Below are 24,911 nucleotides of genomic sequence, written 5' to 3'. Positions count from 1 at the left end.
GCCATGTAACTGAACACGAGATGAGATTATAAATCCTGGCTTAGTGTTTTATTCGCTACTGTGCTAAACTGTACAACACAGTTAAAGGTGAGGCATTTTAACATGATACTGGATTGTATGAGCTTTAGTAGCTTTATTGAGATATAATCTACATACCACAAAATTTGCCCTTTTATAGTGTTTGTTTTAATATGCTTACAGAGATGTTCAGCCACCATTACTATCTAATTTCAGAATGTTTGCACTGCTTCCGAAAGAAACCTGTACCCATTTGAACTTTCCATTCCCCTACCTCCCTGCCAGGTAGTCTGTTTTCTGTTTTATGGATTTACCTGTTGTAGACATGGAATCATACAACATATAGTGTTTTGTTGTGACTGGCATCTTTCACGTACATAATGTTTCTCAAGGTTCATCATACAGTAGGATGTATTCGTACTTAGGCCTTTTTATTCCCAAATAATACTTCGCATTTTTTAAATTCCCAATAATATTGTAACATTTTACTTATCCTTTAATCAGGTGATGGACATTTGGATTACATCTTTTTTTTTTTTTTTCTTTTTTTTTTTACTTTATAAATAATACCATGAGCATTCTTTTAGGATTTTTTTTTCTTGTACAGATTTTTGTGGCATATTCTCACATAGCCTTTGGTTACTAAAACCTTCAGAGAAATTGATCACACCAGAAAATAAGTGGGACTTAGGCTGGCGTTATCTAAAATCAAGAGTTTTAATTTTTAACAAAGCCTCATCTGAATAGTAAGAGTTAAGTAAATTTCTTTTCCTAGAAAAGAGATAATAGTTTTACAAAGGTGTAGAAGTAGGGCTACATTTATAACAAATAGCTTTTATTGCTTATAGTACTTTAAGGTGTCCTGTGTTTGAACTAGCAGCCAGTCTATAGATTTTATCACACTAAAAGCTGTGAAATAGTGCTTTTGTTATGGTTTATCTTTTTATTTTTTATTTTTTTAAAAGATTTATTTATTTATTTAATATCCCCCCTCCCCTGGTTGTCTGTTCTCTGTGTCTATTTGCTGCATCTTGTTTCTTTGTCCGCTTCTGTTGTCGTCAGCGGCACGGGAAGTGTGGGCGGCGCCATTCCTGGGCAGGCTGCTCTTTCTTTTCACGCTGGGCGGCTCTCCTTACGGGTCCACTCCTTGCGCGTGGGGCTCCCCCACGCGGGGGACACCCTTGCGTGGCGCGGCACTCCTTGCGCGCATCAGTGCTGCTCATGGGCCAGCTCCACACGGGTCAAGGAGGCCCGGGGTTTGAACCGCGGACCTCCCATATGGTAGACGGATGCCCTAACCACTGGGCCAAAGTCCGTTTCCCTATCTTTTTATTTTTTGAAGTGTAAAATAATCACTTAAACTAGTGGTTCTCAACTGGGGACAGTTTTGTCAGCTTCCCTTTCCAGCCCCCAGGGGACATCTAGCAATATTGTGGAAACATGGGTGAGGGGTGGGTAGCTGCTGGCATCTTTCAAGTAGACTGGAGATGCTGCCGAACATCCTACAGTACATAAGGCAGCCCCCACGATGGCCTAAAATGCCAGTTGTGCTGAAATGGAGAAACCCTGACTTAGAGAAGTTGGTTAGTTATTTTTATTTTTATATATGTCATAGCAAACTATTAAGAGGGCCACTAATGTATTCTCATGTTTAAAGACTTTTAGACTTAGTTTTTTAAAAATGCTTCACTTCTTTAAGAGTTTTTATTTAACCTATATGAGTATGTAAAAAGCGAAACATAACTACTATTGTAATTGAAGCAGCAGGCAGCGAATTTAATATAATTTCTGGAGGTATGTGTTTTTCCCTCAGTCCGTGTGTGTTTGGCCTTAAATAATTGGGAAACATTTTGTTTGTTTTGTAAGGTAGTTGGTTTGTTAGCTTTTTAATCAGTTCACGCAAGATTTAAAGAAAGAGTTGGGCTATGTTTTAATATCCTGGGTAAAACAAATAACCATACAGTGGGTTGGCTTAACAAGACTTTTTTGGCTCTCAGTTTCAGAGGTTAGGCTTGCTCCCTCCTGAGGCAGTGTCTTGTATGGCTGGCTTTTCTGTTGCATGATAATACACATTGCATTGCGGTGCCTTCTTTCTCTGCTGGGTTCCTTTGACTTCTAGCTTCAGGCTGCTCCCCAGGTTTCTCCATGTCCAATTTCCTTTGCTTATAAGGACTCCAGCCATATTGGATTAAGGCCCACCCTCACTTAGTTTGGACCTGTCTTAACTAATAACATCTTCAAAGGTCCTATTTACAAATGGGTTCACACCGACAGGACCAGGGGTTGGAACCTGAACTTTTGTGGGGGACCTGATTGAATCCCTAACAGACCTCTTCAGTTGTTGTGTGGCAAGGGATTGATGCATCTGGAGCATTAAACAAATGTTTGCTTATAAAACAGAGGGAAACACTGTTGAAATCCTGAACTTGTAATTGGCCTCAGTGTCAGAAGAGCAAAGGGCATGGAGGGTTTAGATAACGTTTCTCAGTTACTAGAATAATGTGGAGGGAAACGAACGCTTTGGGTGTTTTTATTTTTTTAAGAACTACTTCCTTTAAATCTGCTGGTATTATGACTGAGTTCATATTGCTAGATTTAAAGAAATGAAGTTAGGAATCTTTCTGTGAAAGAATTTTAGCGCGTCCTTAAATGAGTACCATCTCTCATACAGCAATGATTCCTTAGCTAGGGTTTGCGAGGAGGATGGTTGACAGAATCAGGGGAAGGGGGGGGTGTATGATTTGAAAAGACACTCTAAAATTAACAGTATTTTAATTTTTTTCTTTTTTTAATTGTAAAGTTTAGTTTCTTTTGAAATTTTAAATAACATTAAAGAAGAGCATGAGGCTCCTTAGCCAGAGTCAAGGGGCAAAAGTTGAGGAGCCCTGATACAGAAATTTGGTTTAAGCCAAAATCAGACCAAAGGCAGCTTAATTCCAGGGTCTCTGTTTCGAATTCTATGTTTGGACATACAGAACAAGGAGAAAAGAAGTACCTTACTCAAATTTTTATTTTTTGTTGAACCTTTATTTTTAGGAGGTACTAGGGGTTGAACTCAGACCTTGTTCATGGGAACAGACACTCAACCACTGAGCTACATTCGCTCCCCTGTTCTTATGTTGAACTTGACTCCATTGTATGGACTGACCATCAGTTCCGTATTTTCTCAGTGATAGGGTGGGTTAATAATTGGGTAATAGCTGATGATACTAGATTAACTCCCTGACAGTAACAATCGTGTTTATCTTATCCCTAGTACTGGCTAGCATCATACTAGTCCCAGACACCATTTTTGAATGAGAGGTTATGAAAGAAACTAAAATAAGCTTATGTGCTGTAAGTTTTCTACCTCACAGGTATGCTTTATGTCTTGTTCAAATTGGTGTTCATTTTGATTATTAAAATATCGTCTAGACTTCTACACATGAGCTAGAGGCAATATCAGTGCTATAGAATCCAACCTCTATAACTGTTTTCTTTCAAAGCTGTAGACTGGATTCACAATATGACCTGGTTAATCATAAATAAATGGTACTACTTTTGGAGGAGGATTACTGTTGTCATTAGAGAAATGTAGAAACTTCACATTCAGGGTTATCTTTTCTCTTTATTGTTGCGGCCCAGTTCATCTGGTTTGCTCATTGAGACTGTACTTCAGATTCTTAATTTTGTCTTTGAAGGTAATATGTAGCATTCATTAATAAAAGGTCACCTTTATTTCCTGAAGGTTGAGTTTTAAAAGAAAGATACTTTGTTAGAGAGCAACCTTTGGCTAATCAAGTGGTACATTGAGTTACAGACACTTAGTTCTCCTGGATTGGAAATTAATTAAGAATTGGGGCATGGAGGAAGAATTCTTGATTAGAAGAGCCAGCCATGAAGCTGATCTTTGTTACAACAAAGCTGCTTACTTTTTTCTTACCATTAAAACCTGTAGTGGTTCTTTTGGTGCTATTAGTCCTCTCTGCTCACCTGAATTAGTTGTTGATTAGTGCCTTCTCAGAGAAAGTTCTGAGGCAAGGTCATTCCCCTAATTGGAGCTATTTGAGGATTCCTAAAGATTTTGTAATCTGGGAAAACATTTAAATGTGTTGGCTTTTAGTTTTCTATTTGTATTTTCCTATTCATACTATATCTTATCTTCATATGTGGTGTTAAGGTAAGGAACTAGACTTTTTTTTTCCACTAGAGGACAGAAGGATCTAGAGAATGAGTATATTGCCATACACACGCTTTCAGATGACAGTGAATATAGCCTTTTAAACATGGTTAGTATAACTTGCCAAAAAAATTGGTAAGCCTCTTAGAGACTGAGGCCCCTTTAGTGTAGTAGAAAGAACCCTGGGTTTAGTATTTAAAAAAAAAATTTTTGATTTTAATTCTAGTTCAGCTATCTAATGTCTCCATAACTCTAGGATAGTCTAGTTTAACCTTAGTTCCTTCTCTGCAAACTGATAGTAATTCTTACCTCACAATTGTTTAAGTATTATCTCAGTCCTCAAAAGTGCCATATATAATATGTTAATAAGAATAGGAATTTTAAAATTTATATTCTAGGTGCTACAAATGTAATTACCCATCTTAAACCTAGGTAGTTGCTGAATTTAAATTTTTAATATATGAATGAATATAATAGGAAATAAAAGATCCCCACCCCAATCTTCTCAGAGGGACTATTGAACATCCTTCTAGACCCTTTTCCATTACTTAAACATAATGTGTGTTTAAACAAAGAGTCTCATGCAATATATATTCTACAACTTTTATTTTTTACACTTACAATTAGGTCTTCCTGTGCTATATAGTGTGTATCTTCCTTATTAATAACTACATGGTATTCCTTCATATAAATGTAACATTGCATTGTCTGTAGATACTTCTGTATTGGTGTACTCCGATATGGTGAATAATCTTTTTCTTGCCTTTTTTAAAACAGCGAAAAAGAAGAATAAGAAGGGGAAGACTATCTCCCTAACAGACTTCCTGGCTGAGGATGGGGGGGACTGGTGGAGGAAGCACCTATGTTTCCAAACCAGTCAGCTGGGCTGATGAAACAGATGACCTAGAAGGAGATGGTAACTTTTATTTTCCATAGTGTTTGGGATTTTCGTTATCCTCTAGACAAAACCTATTCCTTAATAATTTAAGAATTTTCCTGTGAGATGCACATTTGTTATTATTAAGCTGAATAGTAGATACAGTTGTTTGTTATTTGTTTTAGTTATGTTCTATAAAATCACTACAAACATGGAATTAACAAATAATGAACCCATATATAGTGTTGATTCATTAGCACTATCACTCATGCCTGAACAAGGCTCATCTAATGCATGTCTTATCTCTCTAAGGCACATCACAGCCTTCTTGTGCTTAAGAACATAAAAAACACTACATTTGGGACCTTTTAAAAAGTGAAATCACCCCCAAAACACAGGAATGCAGAAACAGTGCACGAATTACTGCAAAAAGAATACTTGTGTGTAGTATGAGAGCTGAAACAATAAAGCAGACCATCACTTTGTTCTACCTCAGCGGGGAATGTGCATACATGTTCAGCAACTTAACATTTTTGCCAGTCTGCACATGTCACAAATAACCATGAATCACCTCGAATATTGATTTTGGAGGTTAACAGTTAAATTTTAATGACTAGATGAATTCACAAATAAAGAATCCACAAATAATGAGGATTGCCTAATTCTAAAAATTCACCAAAGGTTTTAATTTCTTATTAAACTATAATCAACTCTTGTTTTATTAGAGATTTTAATAATTTAAAGGAACTTACTCATTTTTTAGACCTGAACTCTTACAATTATTTATTTTATAGAATTTTAGGTTTAGTCTTAGGTTTAGGCTACAAGGTTTTGTGGTAGGGAATGAAGTCGTGGTGCCGAGGAACTTAATACTAGTTCTGACTTTTATATTAATGAGCTACTATTCTTTTTGGAGGCGGGGAATACGGACTAGATTATCTTTTTAAATTCTTTACATGGCTAAGGTTCTATGATGTCCTTGTAAAGTGATGTTTCAGTGTAAGCTAAGCTCTGTTAGAGTCAAAGAATAATTAGTTCTAGGAACTGATACATGAAATCGTGGTGTGCCTGAGTAAATGAAAATTGTCTGAGGAAAAGAAATGGGAATAGTAAAAATGGTGGGAAAAATATAGAAGGATCATTGGGTGTCATTTTGACAAGCTCTGTGCCTTCAGGAGGTAGCCAGGAACAGGCGGGAGCTATTCTTTATAGATATGGCATAAATGTATGTCATTTTTAGTTTTTTATAACTTCCAAATTTAAAGGAAAGTTGCAAGAATAATATAAATTAACACATAGAACTCCAATATACCCCCATCTAGATTTGCCAACTTTTAGCATTTTGCGACATTTATTATATCATTCTTTCTGTGTGTTGATTTCTAAACATTTGAGTGTAGATAGCATTTATCATGTTCTAACAGTTAAAACTTCCAGGTACATTTCCTGAAAACAAGGACACTCACTACATAAGCCACCTTAAATAAAGCTGTAGCATGTTCAAGAAATTTAATACTAATATAGAGCTTATAGCCCATATTTAAGTGGTTAAATACATTTTGAGTCAGGACCCAGCTTTGAATCCTACCTCTACTGTTTTACCATATGTAGAACCTTGGGCAAACTACAGAATTTTCTGAAATCTCGGTTTCCTTTTCTGCGGAATGAGGAACAACCTCACAGGTTAAAAAGATAAGATGCGATATAATGAATATAAAGTACTTAGCACATAAAAATCTTAGAGAATAGTTGATACCATACTTGTTTCTTTGCTGCATAAGTAATTAGAGGTGTAACAATCCTGTTCACAAAAGCCTGAGCCTTGGAATACTTAGAAACAAAAAGACAGTGAATGCTGAGTTACCTTTTTCAATGCTCTTCTAATTCTAACATCACTTCAAAAGCATTTTCTATTTGTAATGTGCCCTTTACTGAACTGCCATCTAATGTTAGCATAGGTTCTCTTGTTCTTCAACACTCATAAAGGCCTTTCTTTCTAATTTCCTATGTCCGCTTTTCTATCCTAGTTTCAACCACTTGGCACAGTAATGACGACGATGTATATAGGGCGCCTCCAATTGACCGTTCTATCCTTCCCACTGCTCCACGGGCTGCTCGGGAACCCAATATTGACCGGAGCCGTCTTCCCAGATCGCCACCCTACACTGCTTTTCTAGGGAACCTGCCCTATGATGTAACAGAAGACTCCATTAAGGAATTCTTTAGAGGATTAAATGTAAGTGCATAGGTTTTAGGCAATTAACTAGATATGGAAGGTAGTGTATTGATAGTGAATTTATATTGATAAAGATTCTGGGAAAGCGGATTTGGCTCAACAGATAGAGCATCCACCTACCACTTGGGAGGTCTGGGGTTCAAACTCAGGACCCTCCTGGCCCACTCTCAGTGCTTATGTGTGCAAGGAGTGCTGCCCTTTGCGAAGAAAGCACAGCCTGCCCAGGTGTGGCGCTGCACACATGGAGAGCTGACACAACAAAAAGAGACAGATTTCTGGTGCCGCTGACAATCCAAGCAGACACAGAAGAACACACAGTGAATGGACACAGAGAGCAGACAGCGGGGTGGGGGAAGAGAAATAAATAAATAGATTCTGAGGTTGTGTCTAGACCTGGAAGAAAAGTATATGCAGTTGACTAAGTGGTGTTTAGAGTCTTTGAGTATATTCTCCTATACCAATTGGTCAGTCTTTTAAGCAGAATTAATACTTCAGTGGTACAAAGAGGATTACTCAAACCTGCTCCTCCTCATTAAGAAATAGTTAAATGTTGAAAGAAGAAAAGAATTTCTCTAACTCAGCCATTCTGTTACTGGCATTCAGGCTTATATCTTTACTTTGTAATTTTTTTATATGAATATATTTAATTGAGCAAGTGTGTAGTTTGCATTAACAAAGGAGTTTACAGAGATTATTAAAGCTTGTATGAGATTGCTACCGCATGTAACGGTATTCGCTTACTGGTTATAAAGTAAAAGTCAGGATGTTTGGGATCACTGATCTAGGTTTCAGAAAGATGAAAAAGTAACATTTGAAGTGCTCAGAATTCCTTTTCAATAAAAAGCACTTTCATTTAAAAGTACTTAGGAAATCAGAAAATGGAAGAATAACAAACCTATTTCTCCTTCTATCGGGTTTTTGTCCAGAGTCTTTACCAGTGAGAATACATAAGAAAGTACCTTTCCTGTAAGAATCTGCTTCTGTTCTTCACCTATGCTGTGCGTTTTGACTCCCGTATTCTCTGCAGTGACCACAAACTCCTATATTTGGCTTTCCTGATAATGAATATTTGGCTGCCACCTTTTAATCTTAGTACAAAGTAGTAGACTGACCTCTTTGTTTTATTTCACTCTTGTGACTTCTTCAATACATTGGGGAATAACTCTGGCCTTTTCAGGCTTTTTATCTTTATGCTGTACAACTGATTTCCCTAGCTAGCTCCTCTTTTCTATTTTGGCTTTTCTTACTGTAGTCATGAGTTCAGTTAAACTTGAATTTAAAAGAGATTATAACAAAATGTTTATCTCAGGAGCCCCAGAGTAAAGTAGCAATCCGTGATGAAGAAGATAAACTTGAGTATATAAAGAATGAAAAAATAAAGAAATAAAACAAAGGAAACGAGAAATAAACATAGCAGTCATTTAAAATATGGAAAGAAAATAATCAAAAGTATTTGGAAAAAAGACCTGAAATTGGAAATGGAGGGCAAATAAATATCTTTTTGTAAACAATTAGTAGTAATTATTAGTGTGGCAATTGCCAAAAGATGGAAACAGCCCAAGTATCCATTAACCAATGAATGGATAAACAAAATGTGGTATATACATACAATGGAATACTGTGCTACTGTAAAAGAAATGAAATTGGGATACATACAATAACATGAATTGAGAACATTATGCTAAGGGAAATAAGCCAGACAGCAAAGGACAAACATATGGTCTAACTAATAATGAACTAAATACAAAGAATAAGCATGTGGAGTTAAAATCTAGATTATAGGTTACTGGGAGATAGGATGAAGACTGAGGAGTCCTGATGCTTAATGTATGTAGAATTTTCTATTAGCTTGACTGTAAAAGTGTGGAAATGGATAGAGTTGGTGGTAACATTATAGTCAGTGAAACTAACACAGCTGGTTTGTAAATGAGATTGTGGCTGAAAGGGGTGTTGTAGGGATGCAAATTGTTGACTGAAAGAAAGGTAGAGAATAATCTAGGGACTGAATAACATAGTAAACCCAGAGATGGAGGAAGGTTATGATTAAAAATACGAATACAAGAATGTTCTTCTGTGAACTAGAACAAATGTATGTCACTAAAAGGTGGTAAGAATATGGTGATGCATGGGGAAAATGCAATTAATGTAACTTATGGTCTGTAGTTAACAATGTTGTAATATTCTTGCATCAATGTCAAAGAGTACTTTATCAACACTAAAGGTCAATAATAGGATATGGGAACTTTTTTGGGCTAAGGAAAATATTGAAAGGTTTACTGGGATGATGACTGCACAATGCTGTGATGAAAGTGAGAGCCGCTGAGTTAACATTTTCGATAGAATGTACAAGGCATGGGACTGTATATACAGTAAACCATGTGGTGGAAGATGGACTGTGGCTAACAGTATAAATGGACTGTGATTAACAGTACAAATATGAACTACATTACAAATACGAACTGTAACAAATTACAATACTAATACATGGTGTTAATGGGGGATGTATGGAAAAATTATTCTAAGTATATGCTATGGACCTTAGTTAGTAGTAATAGTCTGATCATGTTCCACAGCAGTGTAAGGTTTTGGTGGAAGGATGCTGTGTGGAGATTCTGCACATTATGCATGATTGTTTTCTAAGCTCACAACTTCTCAAATAAAAAATATTTTTTTAAGAAATTGGTGTCATGGCATAGTGCATGAAACTTAAGACTAAAGGAAAGACTCCTGCGAATTTACTATTAGAAAACACAAGTTAACCTCGGATTAAAACCAGGTTATTGGAATTTTTTCCTGTACTTCAAAGAAGTGATTTGCCATGTCAAAATTGAGCAGAGGGTTGAGGGGAGCAGTTATAATCTGGGGTTGTTTCAGCCAACCTTTTTTTTTTTTTTTTTTTTTTTCCAGCCAAGCTTTTAATATATGAAGGCAATAAAGCTCTTCAGATACGTTAGTTTTCTGGAAGAAAGACTGTCCAGAGATTTTTGGCAAAATTTGGCTCTAATTTCTAAGAGAACCAAATAAAAATACAGGCATAAAGAGATGACTAAACCTAATTTTTGGAATGAGCAGTTCTTAATTGAGGGGAAAAAAACTGAAACTTTGGATGAGGCAAATTTGGGAATATAAGGAATACACTGAATTCATTTTTTTTTTTAAGTATTAAATTTGTATGATTCAAAAGATAAGACAGGGCACATAGTGAAGTCTTTTACCTCTGCAGCTATTTTCAGTTGGAGACAACCAGGTATTGCGGTTTTTTTTTTTTTTTTTTTTTTAATTTTATTTTTCCCAGAGAAATCCATTGCATCTACAATGATGCTTATTTGGTCAGAAATTACATGAATGAACAGAACCTTGAATTGGGAAACATTTTTGTTTTCTTTACTCCTTCAGATCAGTGCGGTGCGTTTACCCCGTGAGCCGAGCAATCCAGAGAGGTTAAAAGGTTTTGGTTATGCCGAGTTTGAAGACCTGGATTCCCTGCTCAGTGCCCTGAGCCTCAATGAAGAGGTAAGAAAATAAGGGGTAGGGTGGGAGCTAGCAAGAGATTTCTGGTGTGTTAATCAGTAAAAACTGATACTTAGGTTGGGTCAGTAGTTACACAAAAAATTTCCATAATGTCTACAAAGAAAATCCTAAATTACTTAAGTTTCAACATCTAGCAAGTCACCCTTGATTCAACAAGTTCAAAAGGCCCAAATAATTGAGGAAGGCACTTACATGGAAAATTGGGGCAAAAACCCACTATACCAAGTCTTTTCTATAATTTCGTATTCAGTCACTCACAGCCTTGCCTCAAGTCTCGTGGCTTTGCTTTTGTGTTTTTTCCCCAAAATAATCAGACCTGATTAAGACAAATAGGAAAGCCTTATTGATCAGTTTAATATTAAAAGGCATTATCTCATTTTCAGAGAAGTATTGAAATGGTGTTTTTTAATCAGTTTTATTTTACAGAGTGCTTAGAAACATTTCCCACTAGAGTGTCATTTATAAATATGACTGCAAACTGTATATGGAAGCATTTATTTACCTGTTAGTAGTGGAAATTTTTAATGCAGGAAACACTTTTGTTCTAATGACATTAGAAATCCAATCATGTCTAAAAAGAGAAAATGTTTTTTTCTCCTCTTAACTCCAGAAACCCCTTGTGTTTTGAGAAGGCAATTTCCCATGCTGTCTGTGCTGAAATTCTATGGTCTAAAATCTATCATTCATATGAAAGTTAAAGTCAGCACCTCTTAGAAATCTCTCTCTTGTCTCATTGAGTACTATCGTGATAATCTGAAGTAAATGTCAAGTAAGGACAAAAATTAGATAAATGCAAAGCTAAGGTTTTAAGTTTTTCTTCTCAGGTGGTGTTTAGATTTTATTAACATTACTGATCTTTAGGATAAGAAAAGAAATACCATAAAATTGTTACCTGAAGTTTCTGGCTTAACTATTAAAATATTATCATGGTTATTTTGTTAAGAGATTTCATCGTAATGGTATTAATAGAATTTCAGGTGTTGTAATTAAAATTCACCATTACCCTTCTTCAACTGTAGATTCTGCTATGAAATATGGGAAAGTCAGCTATAAAAGAAATTGGGTTCAAAGTATATAATCGTGTGGGGAAAGGAAATCAGAGGAGGGTTATCTCTAAAGGACTTATTTATTCTAAAGTAATAGTGAATGAAAGAACCTGAGATTCTGAACAGAGACCGTACTTTATGCAACTTTGCCTAGTTCATGGTAGGGGTTCTGAATGTTCAAATAATTGCTATGGACCCAAACATGCCTTTTATTTAGGAACTAATTTATTATACTTGATAGAATGCATTCGATTGTTAAAAGGTAATTTTGTTCTGTGAAATTGAGCTTTGTAACCAAAAAAAAAAAAGATGATTGACCTTACATTCATTTATGCCAAATTAAATTTGTTAATTCCTAAGAGGTTATTTCCATTCTCAAACCTTTATAGAGGATTCTTTAGCCAACAAATTGGAGTGTTGGCTAGATTACAGTGTTTTTCCTTTATCTTCCTTCCCCCAGTGCTTCTGCTATGCCCAGACGTTCAAGGTCACTCATGGGATTTGTGCATAATGGGGCAAAAGGTTGGTTAATGTGGTCCTATGCTCTCAGTCTCTAGGTAACAGGAGAATTCGAGTGGACGTTGCTGATCAAGCACAGGATAAAGGTAAGAAAGCTAATAGAGATTTTCCTCTATGTTTTTTTTCTCATGGTCCTAGGATAACAAAACAGGTGTCTTTCCTCAGAAATTTTTAAAGTAGTAGTTTTACCTGAATCTGTCTATAGCAGTCTTTCTCATCTGGTGATGATTTGCCCCACAGAGGACTTTGGCAGAGTTTGGAGACATTTTTTTTTTAATATTTTGGGGGCTCCTGGCCTATGCAGAAGATGATAGAGAAGCATTAAACCAGTAGAAATAAATATGAGGTAAAGATTGGCTTGGTTGAGTTGGAGTGTGCACTTATGGGAGTGGGGTAACTTTATGATGATGCTGTGATACAGAATAAACATACAGTAAAATGAAGGGATTTTTCTGTATGAGAGAGAAATTCTGGGCAAAAGTTTCTATGAGCTAATTTGTATTTTGTTTGTTTGGTTCTTTTGTTGTTTTAATATATGTGTAGACAGGGATGATCGCTCTTTTGGCCGAGATAGAAATCGGGATTCTGACAAAACAGATACAGACTGGAGGGCCCGTCCTGCCACAGACAGCTTTGATGACTACCCACCTAGAAGAGGTGATGATAGCTTCGGGGACAGTAAGTTCATTTTTATGAAGTTAGTTTCTTCTGTATTCTGGGGAACTGTGAGGTAACAGGGCAATGGTATTAAAGTAGGTGATCACATTAACAAATAGAAGGGGGGAAAGCAATAGATATAGACAAATTTTTGAAAAGTTGATGATATCCAAGACCTGATAATGGGTGCATTTTAAAAACCTTACCAAACAAAGAATAGAAAGCACATTTCTTAAATTGGTGAATGGTGTCTACAGTGAAACCATCAACTATGAAACCTGAAAAACATTTCCTTTTGAATAACAGAAAATTCATTCCTTTAAAAAATACTCATTAATTGTAACAAATGTACCACATTAATGAAGGATGTTGTTAATGTGGAAGAGTGTGGGAGGGGTAGGGTGTTATAACTATTGGAATAATGAAAATGCTCTAAAAATGATGGAAGCGATGAATGCACAGCTGTGATTATACCACATAGCACTGATGGTACACTTTGGAAGGACTTATGCTTTATTAATATGTATCAGTAAAATTGAGTTGTTAAAAAATAAATAAATGCTAAGTGTCTACTGTGTCCCAGACACTAGGCACAGGATACAACCATGAAAAAAGAGAAAAAAACACAAAAATATTCCACCCTCATTGGGCATACAGTTTAGTACCAGAGAGAAATAATATGCAAATAAATAAAATAGTTCAGGTGGGGAAAGTCTCAACATTGCTCATAATTATTAAAAAGTAGAAAGAACCTACTATTAGGTAAAGAATTGAAAAGAGGGGTTTGTCTAAAATCTGGAATACTTAGTGTACATGTAACACGTGTTTATATGCACATAACAAGGATAAAATTCAAAGCCTGTTATATTGAGGGTTAAAAACAAATATGTATAACTTTGCAAACAATACCAAATACTGTTAATTAATACGTAAGTTGTAGGACGTATGCATTGCGATCTGTCCACCTTCATGATTGTAGGTGGGGGGGGATGGGATCCTTCAGCTACACCTGCAACATTCTTTTATTTTGATATTATTATTTTTTAAGGGGGTTCTTTTTGGGGGGCCAGCCATGTTTTTTGGTTTTGTTGTCCAGGAGGTACCGGGGATTGAAATCCAGACCTCATACACGCAAAGCAAGCACTCATCCACTCTGCTATACCTGCTCCGCTGTAATATTACTTAAAAATAAAATAACAAATAAATATAGCAAAATATTGATACCCACTAAACCAAAGTGATGGGTTTTAGAGTTTGTTATAATTGTTCCTGTACTTCTATGAAGTTGGAGGGCTATCTCTTGCACACTTTATTTAATTTTATTTATTTCTCCACATCCCCTTGTTGTTAGCACTTGCTGTGTCTGTCTTTCTTGTTTCTTTAGGAGACACCAGAAACTGAACCTAGGACCTCCACTGTGGGAGCAAGGCACCTAATTGCTTGAGCCACCTCCATTCCTTGCTTTGTTGTGTCTCTCATTGTGTTTTCCTTCTTGTGTCCCTTGTTGCGTCATTTTGTTGCATCGGCTTGCCATGCCTGCTCATCACGCCAGCTCGCTGTCTTCTTTAGGAGGCACCGGTAACTGAACCAGGGGCCTCCCATGTAGTAGGCAAGAGCTCAGTCTTTTTTAAAAAAACCCTCTCATCTATGGTCAAGTGATTTTTGACAAACCTGTTAGACCCATCCAGCTGGGGCAGAACAGTCTGTTTAACAAATGGTGCTGGGAGAACTGGATATCCATAGCCAAAAGAAAGAAAGAGGACCGCTCTCTCACACCTTTATAAAAATTAACTCAAAATGGATCAAAGACCTAAATATGAAAGATAGAACCATAAAACTCCTAGAAGAAAATGTAGGAAAACATCTTCAAGACCTGGTGGTAGGTGGTCCATTCTTAAACCTTACACCAAAAGCATGAGCAACAAAACATGGACAAATCAGACCTCCTCAAACTTAAAACACTTGTGATAGGACTTTGTCAAGAAGGTGTAAGAGCAACCCACTCAATGAGAGAAAATATTTGGAAACCACATATCCGATAAGAGTTTCATTTCCATTCTGTAGAACGAGATCATAAAACTAAGTGATCCAGGTGAAAAAGGGGCCAAAGACTTAAATAGACATTCTCCAAAGCAGAAATACAAATGGCCAAAAAGCACATGAAAAAATCTTCCATATCGCTAGCTATTAAGGAAATGCATATGAAAATGGCAGTGAGATATCCTCTCACACCACATGGAATGTCCATTGAGAAAAATAGTAAGTACTAGAAAGGATGTGGAGTAGAACACTCTTTCACTGTTGGTGGGATTGTAAAATGGTGCAGCCTCTGTAGAGGACAGTTTGGCAGTTCGTCAGGAAGCTAAATATAGAACTTCTATATGATCCAGCAACCCCTCTACTAGGAATATATCCAGAAGTGAAAATTGTGACACAGACAGACATGTGCCCACCAATGTTCGTAGCAGTCTTGCTAATTTCAGTTGCCAAAAGATGGAAACGATCCAAGTGTCCATCAACCAATGAATGGATAAACAAAATGTAGTATATAAATACAATGGAATACTGTGCTGCTATAAGAAGAAATGAATTTGGGACACATCGGATAACATGTATAAATCTTGAAGACATGTTAAGTAAGCCAAACACAAAAGGATAAACATTCCATGGTCTCACTAATATGAAATAAATACAAAGAATAAATGCATGGAATTAAAACCTAGAGTTTAGGTTTTAGGTGATAGGAGGGCTGCAAAGGAGTACTGATACTTAATGATGTAGAAGTTTGATTAACTTGACTATAGAAGTGTGGAAATGGATAGAGTTGGTGGTAACACATAATACTGGGTATAACAGCTGGTTTGCAGATGGGATTGGTGGCTGAAAGGGGTGGTGTAGGGATGTAAATTGTCAATTGAAAAAAGGGTAGAGAATAATCTAGAGAATGGATCACAGTGAACCCAGAGGTAGATGAGAATTGTGGTTGATAATACAGATGCAAGAGTGTCCTGTGAACTAGAATGGGTGTACAATCACTATTGCAGGGTGGTGGTAATGTGGAGAAGCATGGAGAAAATACAGTTAATGTAAACTAGGGACTGTAGTTAACAGCAATACTGTAATATTTTTGCATCAATGCCAAAGATGTACAGTGTTAATAATAGGGGAATATGGGGAAAATAAGCCAAATATATGCTATGGACCATAGTTGTGGTAACGGTGTGATGATACTATACCATAATCTGTAAAAAATGGCCCACAGCAGTGTGGTGTATTGGTGAAAGAGTAGAGTGTGCTCTTATCCAAAACTGCCAAGTATGTAAAGCCTTAGATTATGACCTCAAAAAGACCTCTTTGGGAGGTGGTATACTATTACTGTAAACTATTTTAAACTCCCGTTGGCAGTAAAGGAATTAACTTATTTCCCTAATTTTGAAATTATTTTTTTCTCATTTTGTTTGCCTTTCAGATTTGTGGTATGCTTATTGTTTTCCTGTATTGGACTTTTAAAGTGATATTTGGTCCTTTGGTATTAAGCATGGAAACTTCTGACTTTATTTTCTTTTAAGACTTTATGCTTGCAATTTTTATATTTAAACCTTTAATCTTTCTGGAAATTCATGGTGGATATACAGAGAGTTTACTCCCCCTTCCCGTTCTAAATTGTTGGCCCAGCATTTAAAAACTGGGGAAATACCAAAAAAAAACTTCATTTGATACATACTTTTCCACTTTAGCTATAATGGGATTTATTTTAATAAAATCGAGTCATAACAGTGAATACAAACTAATTTGACCCAGTAAGCTTTCTTTTTTTTCCCTTAATGTTGCAAAGGAACCAAAAAGATGGTATTACCTGTCTCTTTTTTTTCTAGAGTATCGTGATCGTTATGATTCAGACCGATACCGTGATGGGTATCGTGACGGGTATCGTGATGGCCCACGTCGGGATGTGGATCGATATGGAGGCCGAGATCGCTATGATGACCGAGGCAGCAGAGACTATGATAGAGGTAATTCTTAAACACGGTTATGTTAATTTAATTTCTTTCAAGAATTCCATTTTTGGCGTTTCTTCCCTCCAGTGTGATGATCGTGACTTGGGGTGTATTTACAGGCTATGACTCCAGGATAGGCAGTGGCAGAAGAGCATTTGGTAGTGGGTACCGCAGGGATGATGATTATAGAGGAGGTGGGGATCGCTATGAAGACCGATACGACAGAAGGGATGATCGGTCATGGAGCTCCAGAGATGATTACTCTCGAGATGATTATAGGCGTGATGACAGAGGTAATCGTTTTCCTGCTTTTCACTGCTTACTTTTGGAGTGGACCACTGGGAAAATGTATGGTTAGTTTCAGACTCTTAAGGAGGCACAGGTTGTTCAGAGTAGGTTTTGTTGACCCCATTTTTCAAGAGAAGGAAATTCACATCAAACACTAAAGTCTCATAGCCGCCAGCATCTTCTTTGTTTAAAATGTTCAGAATAAACAATGACTTTAAGAAATATAATTTTCTTTGAATACTTGGTTTTATCTTCAGGTGTTCTGACAACTTTGATCAAGAAAGAAGTCAGACTCCCTTAAGAGTTTTTATGTTCAGTGTTGCGTGTGTGGCCCTATGAATTAACCCATCAAACTTGCCTTTTACATAAAGAATATAAAAACCAGTTTTTCCTCTGATACTGTTTCAAGGTCATCACAACCTGTAGAAAAGTACTTATCTTCCAGACCAGGTTTTTGAACAAGAGGTAGTTTGATCATAATAGAAAAGTTTTTCCCAGGTGTAATAGTAATCATATTAAATGATGGATTTACCATTAAAATTTTACCATGTTCAGTCTTTCTATGATCTGATACTATATTATCTCCTGTGTAGGCTAATCTGAGTCTCGTATAGCATTTCATAAGAGCAGTGTCTGGGAATCTGACTTTCAGCCACCAGCTTTTGATGATTTGAAAAACTATTACTTAGAGTGTCATTTAACTTAGGTCCCCCCCAAAGACCCAAACTGAATCTAAAGCCTCGGAGTACTCCTAAGGAAGATGATTCCTCTGCTAGCACTTCCCAGTCCAGTCGAGCAGCTTCTATCTTTGGAGGGGCAAAACCTGTTGACACAGCTGCTAGAGAACGGGAAGTAGAAGAACGGCTACAGAAGGAACAGGAGAAATTGCAGCGTCAGCTGGATGAGCCAAAACTAGAACGACGGCCTCGGGAAAGGTGAGGTTATTTCCCATCTTTGAGTAGAGTGGTTAATGGGGGCAGTACACGCCAGAGGGGCTTTCTGGAAATTTGTGTGGGTGTTATTGATTGTCAGTTAGTGAATAGGGACTGAAGATGCTAGGCAGCCTACAGTGTGTGTGGGACATGACCCTTAAGATTTATAAAAGACCTACTGGACTAAATCTGCAAATATGAATTGTTGGTACTTTACTATAGGAATTAGCAACTTATGGCCTGTTGCCTTTTTTTTTTTTTTTTTTTTTTTTTTAAAGAAAATTTTATTGACACACAGCCTCACCCATCCATTTATGTATTATATATGGCTGTTTTTGTGCTACACCAGCAGAATCAAGTAATTATGACAGACTGTATGGCCCATAAGCAAAAATATTTATTGCTTAGCCCTTTATTTAAAAAAGAAAAAAACAGAAAATACATGTTGTAAAGGAGGCAGAGATATGGAAAGTCCTAGTGCTTTGTTTATGGGAATGTAGAATGGTGTAGCCACTGTGGAAAGCAAAATGTCATTTCCTCAAAAAGGTAGAGAATTAACATATGACTTTGGCAATTTCACTTCTAGGTATATACCCAGAGAGAAAAAACAGGTCTCAAACAGATACTTGCACACCAGTGTTTATAGCATTATTCACAGCAGCCACAAGGTGGAAACAATTCAGGTGTCCATCAACAAATGAATGGATGAACAAAATGTATGTTATATATACACAGTGGAATATTATTTGGCCGTTTAGAAAGAATGAAGTTAGGAAATAGGTTACAGCATGGAAGAACCTTGAGAGCATGCTCAGTGAAATAAGCGCAAGGCTCATACAGACAGAATTTAATGTAGGCTATAAATTTTCCAAATATTTTTAATTGTTGGTTATATTATCTAAGTTATTTCAGGATAGCAAAAGAAGCATTAAAAATTGTTTATTATAAAGAGAAAGGTGTCATTAGATCTAACAGGGAAGAAACCTCCTTTAATAAATTAATGTTCTGAAAAACTAGGCCTAATTTGAATGTCTTACAGAATTGTTCCAGTAAGTGCTTCCAGTACTTGACCGAGAAACATACTCAGGCACTGTGGATTTTTCCTAGAAATGGAAGGTTTATAAGTCCTAAATACAATCCTTAAAGAGATACTAAAACCAAATGTAGTCTTTGAAATTTGATTGGATCCATTTTGGGGATAGTTTAGGAAATCTAAATACATACAGTAATTAAATGGCACTGGGAAAGTTAATGATACTGTGTAATGGTACACAATCGTGTAGCAGAATATTCTTTGCCTTTTGCTGAAGCTATCAAAGTGTCTGATGTCTGCAGCTAAGAAGTAATGGCTTTGAGGGGTCAGCTTTGGTTAAAGGTGGCCTTCAGTGATCCAGGCATACTTACTATGTTTCATTGTTTCTCTTTTATGTAGACACCCAAGTTGGCGAAGTGAAGAAACTCAGGAACGGGAACGGTCAAGGACAGGAAGTGAGTCATCACAGACTGGGACCTCCACCACATCTGGCAGAAGTAAGTCAGATCAGGGTGGGTATCATATTGCTGTTTTCTATAACCTGTCAGGGGATACATAGAGCAAACTATGCAGAGACTTTGGGTTATTAAATTCAGTCAGTTCCATGAATTTTTTATTTGGGCTAGCACAGACTAATCTGAGGAATGAGCACCAGAAAAAACTTGGTTAACCTTTTAATAAGTAATCTGCCACTAAACAATTTGCTCTTTGATTTTATGTCTTGACTTTTATTTATTTAGAGACATAGGCCTGGAATTCAGTATAAGCCACCCTCAGGACCAAGCTTTATTATTTTTTTTCATTAGAACAATTTTAAGTTTATATATTCCCCTCTCCCCATCCCCCCAGAAAAAACACAGCTTCTCTATTAACATTCAGCATTAGTGTGGTACCTTTGTTAAAATTCATGAAACGATATTATTATTTTTTAAAGATTTATTTATTTCTCTCCCCTTCCTCCCCCAACCCCAGTTGTCTGTTCTCTGTGTCTATTTGCTGCATCTTTTTTGTCCGCTTCTGTTGTTGTCAGCAGCATGGGAATCTGTGTTTCTTTTGGTTGCGTCATCTTCTTGTGTCAGCTCTCCGTGTGTGCGGCACCATTCCTGGGCAGGCTGCACTTTCTTTCGCACTGGGCGGCTCTCCTTACGGGGCGCACTCCTTGCGCATGGGGCTCCCGTAGCCGGGGGACACCCCTGCATGGCACGGCACTCCTTGTGCGCATCAGTGCGCATGGGCCACCTCCACACAGGTCAAGGAGGCCCGGGGTTTGAACTGCCGACCTCCTATGTAGTAGATGGATGCCCTAACCACTGGGCCAAGTCTGCTGCCATGAAACAATATTATAATTAGGCTATAATTTTGGTGCACTTTATATTAGAAAGACGACCTTTTTTGATGTCAAGGCATAGGCCATTGCTAGTCTCAGGCTATGCAGGTTTTTTTTTTTTTTAAGATTTATTTATTTCTCTCCCCCGCCCCCATTGTCTGCTCTCTGTGTCCATGTGCTGTGTGTTCTTCTGTGTCTACTTGCATTCTTGTCAGCGGCACCGGGAATCTGTCTCTTTCTATTGCATCATCTTGCTGCGTCAGCTCTCCATGTGTGTGGTGCCTCTCCTGGGTGGGCTGCATTTTTCATGCGGGGCAGCTCAATGCAGGGCTCACCCCTCGCGCATGGGGCACCCCTACGCGGGGGACACCCCTGCATGGCACAGCACTCCTTGCACGCAGCAGCACCGCACATGGGCGAGCCCACCACACAGGTCAGGAGGCCCTGGGTTTGAACCCTGGACCTCCCATGTGGTAGGTGGATGCTCTATCAGTTAAGCCATGTCCGCTTCCCAAGCTATGCTATTCTGGTCTTAGTTCTTCCTCGTTTACTTTAATTTATTCTGACTGTCCACACACACTTAACAGTGTTTTGGAAACCTGAATGGTCAAATATAACACCTCCCTCCCCTTACGATCCAGTGTTATTGTTTTTTTTTAAGGTTTCTCTTCTCCTCCCACCTCTAAGTTGATATGTACTTCAGCCTCTCTCCAAACATGGTTCAATGCTGGAGTGATTTGAAAATTCATACAAGGGTTTTAGGAGTTTTCTGGAAAGTATTTAAAGAGTTATTTGGTTCCCTTTTTTAAAGTCATGCGTATGTTTGGCTTTTTCATAAATGGTATAGTGTGTGTGTGTGTGTGTGTGTGTTAAGCTAAATTGAAATTAAGCCAATGGTTTCTGGAGTTAGGGGTTTCATGCGCAATATACATGTACATGCTTATATGTGTCCACATCAATCTCCATATACAGGCATTTATCACTGAGAATATAGAAAGGCTATAATCCAGAAATGAAGGATACTTGCTCATTTCCGGAAAGGTCAGGTGGTTGTCTTTTGAGACATATACACAGTCATTATTTTCCCTATTGCTCTATGGATTCGTAAAGCATTTTTCTCGAAATGACATCTGGAAATTGCTGGTTTAGGAGTACTCCTATCTATTAGAAGCCAGATGAGCACCTCTATTTGAGAATAATGATGAAATGAGGTAACTACCTTGGATGTGGACCATTTTCTACTGTCTTGAAATGCTATGATGCTTCTAGAATAAGCTTTTTTCTTTGCTGATTTTGGCCTTCCATTCTGACTTCACAGATGCACGGAGGAGAGAGAGTGAGAAGTCTCTAGAAAATGAAACACTGAGTAAGGAAGAAGACTGTCATTCTCCAACTTCTAAGCCTCCCAAACCTGATCAGCCTTTAAAGGTAATGCCAGCCCCTCCACCAAAGGAGAATGCTTGGGTGAAGCGAAGCTCTAACCCTCCTCGATCTCAGAGCTCAGACACAGATCAGCAGTCTCCTACAAGGTGAGTCAGCTTTGTAGTTATAGCACTAGGTCAGCTCTAGTGTCTGAAATATTGTGGTATCATGATGGTAAATACCCAGGGGGATGTCGGCTTGATAAAGCATGTGCTAAGTTATGCTTTGTGTGCCCTCTTAGTTCATATTCAGTGGTGTGCTGGAACTGGTTCATGAGAGCCTATTGTTCAGTTTTCAGAGTTTTATAGCCAGTTAACTTCATTTAGTTGGCTTGAAATTGGCCATGGTAAGAATATTTACACCACAGGTATCTACCAGTGCTATATATCAGGCTTTTTTTTTTTTTCCTCCACACCAGAGAGCTGCCTACCAACACATTACTGTTCAAATTTAAATTCCCCCTCTGCCACTTATTGGCAGTATGGCCTAGGGTGTCACTCCACTTCTCTTAAGTTTTAAGATCCTTGTCGATAAAATAGAGCATAATAATTCTAACCTTGCATGGTTGTGGTGATTCAAAAGAACATGGCACTTAGTGTCAAATTTTTGTAACATTTTTGGTTCTCTGTAAGCTCACTGCACTTGGAAAATGATTACAAGTTTCTTAGCTGTTTCCTCCCTGAGAGATAACTCTGATTACATATGTTTTCCTTCTAGTAGTGGGGGAAAAGTAGCTTCAGCTCAACCATCTGAGGAAGGACCAGCAAGGAAAGGTGAGACCATACTGAGGGGAATAGGGTTTTCACCTGGATATGAAGCCTAAATAGAGAGATACAGTCCAGACACTTTGAATTTCAGTGTATTCTTCACCTGTTTTTCCATTAAAGGGTCTTTGATTATCTACCTTTTCTTGCCAGTAGAGGGCAGGAGGGGCCACTTTGGAGCAAACATGGAGCCCTGCCCTTTCCTGGTAGAACATTTCTTTGAACGGAAAATAATAATAATAACGAAACGGAAGGAAATTAACTTGCTCAGCCAGATTAGAAACTTCACCATCCGAAAGGCCAAGGTCACTACAGAGCGTTATAGTCCTTATTTCCATCTTGCTTTTTATGATCGTGTAACCTTACAGTAGAATAGTAGGGTCTTGTTTGGTTTTTGTTTGTTTTCAAGAGCAGTTGTAGGTTTACCAAAAAATCATGTGGAAACTACAGAATGTCCATATACCTACTACACACACAGTTTTCCCCTATTACTATCATTGTACATTAGTGTGGTGGTTTTGCTGCAATTAAGGTTCACTCTTCCTGTTGTACATTTCTATAGGCTTGCTTTTTTTTTTCCCCCTAACTCATATAGAGCCTGAAATTCCCCTTTCATCCTTTTCAGATAGTTCAGTTATACAGTTATACAATTCAGTAGTGTTAATTATACTCACAGAGTTGTGCCTCTGTCATCTTGTTTGGGTTCTGTGTGTGCATGCGTGACACAGGGGACATGGGAAGAAGTGCTTAAGAACAAAGTCTGGGTTGGGGTGAAGTTTAATTTCCCTCAATAAATACAGACACACTCTTCTTCAACTTCAGGGAAACCTACAGGAGGGAGAAGGATTGGGTTGCTTGTCTTCAATTTACTTTTTGTACCTCTTCTCAAGCAGATGAACACAAAGTAGATGGGGTGAGTGTCCCAAAAAGCCAAAGTGGGAACTCCATCCGTGGTCCAGGAAATGGAGGGAGCAAAGACCACTGGAAGGAGTCTGATAGGTAAGCATTTTTTCTTTCTTGTCATTTGTAAATATTTCATTCTGATGGTAGATTTTAAAAGTCTATAAATAAGAAGTTCTTGGGGGAAGCAGACTTGGCCCAATGGATAGGGCGTCTGCCTACCACATGGGAGGTCCGCGGTTCAAACCCTGGGCCTCCTTGACCTGTGTGGAGCTAGCCCATGTGCAGTGCTGATGTACGCCATAGTGCCCTGCCACGCAGGGGTGTCCCCCCTGTAGGGGAACCCCACGCACAAGGAGCGCGCCCCATAAGGAGAGCCACCCAGCGTGAAGGAAAGTGCAGCCTGTCCACGAATGGCACCGCACACACACGGAGAGCTGACACAACAAAGATGATGCAACAAAAAGAAATACAGGTTCCCGGTTCCGCTGATAAGGATAGAAGTGGTCACAGAAGAACACACAGCGAATGGACACAGAGAGCAGACAACGGGGGGGGGCGGCCGGTGGCAATAAATAATAATAAATCTTTAAAAAAAAAAAAAGTTCATGGTTCTCCAGAGCACTGCCAGATCTCTCACTGTGAACAAGCTAAAAGTCAGCCAATATAGATAAAATTCTGAGAATCAGATTGCTATACAGATAGCAAATACTGTTGCCTGGAGGTACCTATTTGGTGCCTCAAAGCTGAGTCTGTGAATGTGTTAGGATGCTTGTCCTAAAAAATATGGTTCTGTACATCTCTGCAGGAAAGATGGCAAAAAGGATCAAGACTCCAGATCTGCACCTGAGCCAAAGAAAACTGAAGAAAATCCAGCCTCTGTAAGTGATAACAGCTTGCTTTCAACTTTAGCTCTGGAAAGCCCATTTTTAAGGATCTTGGTATTTTCATTTGTGCCATTGGACTCCTTTACATTTGGGACAGCAGATAGAGTGATGGAAATGAGTTTGTTAGAAATAGTAAAAGCAGTTTAGATTACCTTTTTCCCCTATTTCTCCCTTTCACTTCTCATCTCTTTTTCCAGGTAGAAAGTGGTGGTGTGAAACAATAAGAACACGGGCCTCTGGCTCCCTTTTCCTAGCCACTCTATCCAGAGAAAAATGCTAAAGAGCAACTAAATAGGTGTAACATGGACTATCACCCT

At 37.9% G+C, this 24,911-nt stretch overlaps 1 protein-coding gene across 1 annotated transcript in view; it reads left to right on the top strand.

Annotated features, from left to right (window-relative positions):
* Positions 1-24,911, top strand: part of EIF4B (eukaryotic translation initiation factor 4B) — a 30,548-nt gene that overhangs the window by 3,426 nt on the left and 2,211 nt on the right. Inside the window, 14 exon segments of the mRNA XM_058308179.1 lie at positions 4,955-5,013; positions 5,015-5,093; positions 7,082-7,290; positions 10,687-10,803; positions 12,418-12,472; positions 12,930-13,064; positions 16,919-17,056; positions 17,161-17,334; positions 18,036-18,264; positions 19,694-19,791; positions 21,940-22,150; positions 22,761-22,816; positions 23,701-23,806; positions 24,516-24,588. Of these exon segments, the coding sequence (XP_058164162.1) occupies positions 4,955-5,013; positions 5,015-5,093; positions 7,082-7,290; positions 10,687-10,803; positions 12,418-12,472; positions 12,930-13,064; positions 16,919-17,056; positions 17,161-17,334; positions 18,036-18,264; positions 19,694-19,791; positions 21,940-22,150; positions 22,761-22,816; positions 23,701-23,806; positions 24,516-24,588 (1,739 nt within the window).

This window comes from Dasypus novemcinctus, chromosome 12 (genome assembly GCF_030445035.2).
Source record: "Dasypus novemcinctus isolate mDasNov1 chromosome 12, mDasNov1.1.hap2, whole genome shotgun sequence".
NCBI lineage: Eukaryota > Metazoa > Chordata > Mammalia > Cingulata > Dasypodidae > Dasypus > Dasypus novemcinctus.
The sequence above is the reverse complement of the archived record's forward strand: the minus strand, read 5'-3'. Positions and strand labels throughout refer to the sequence as shown.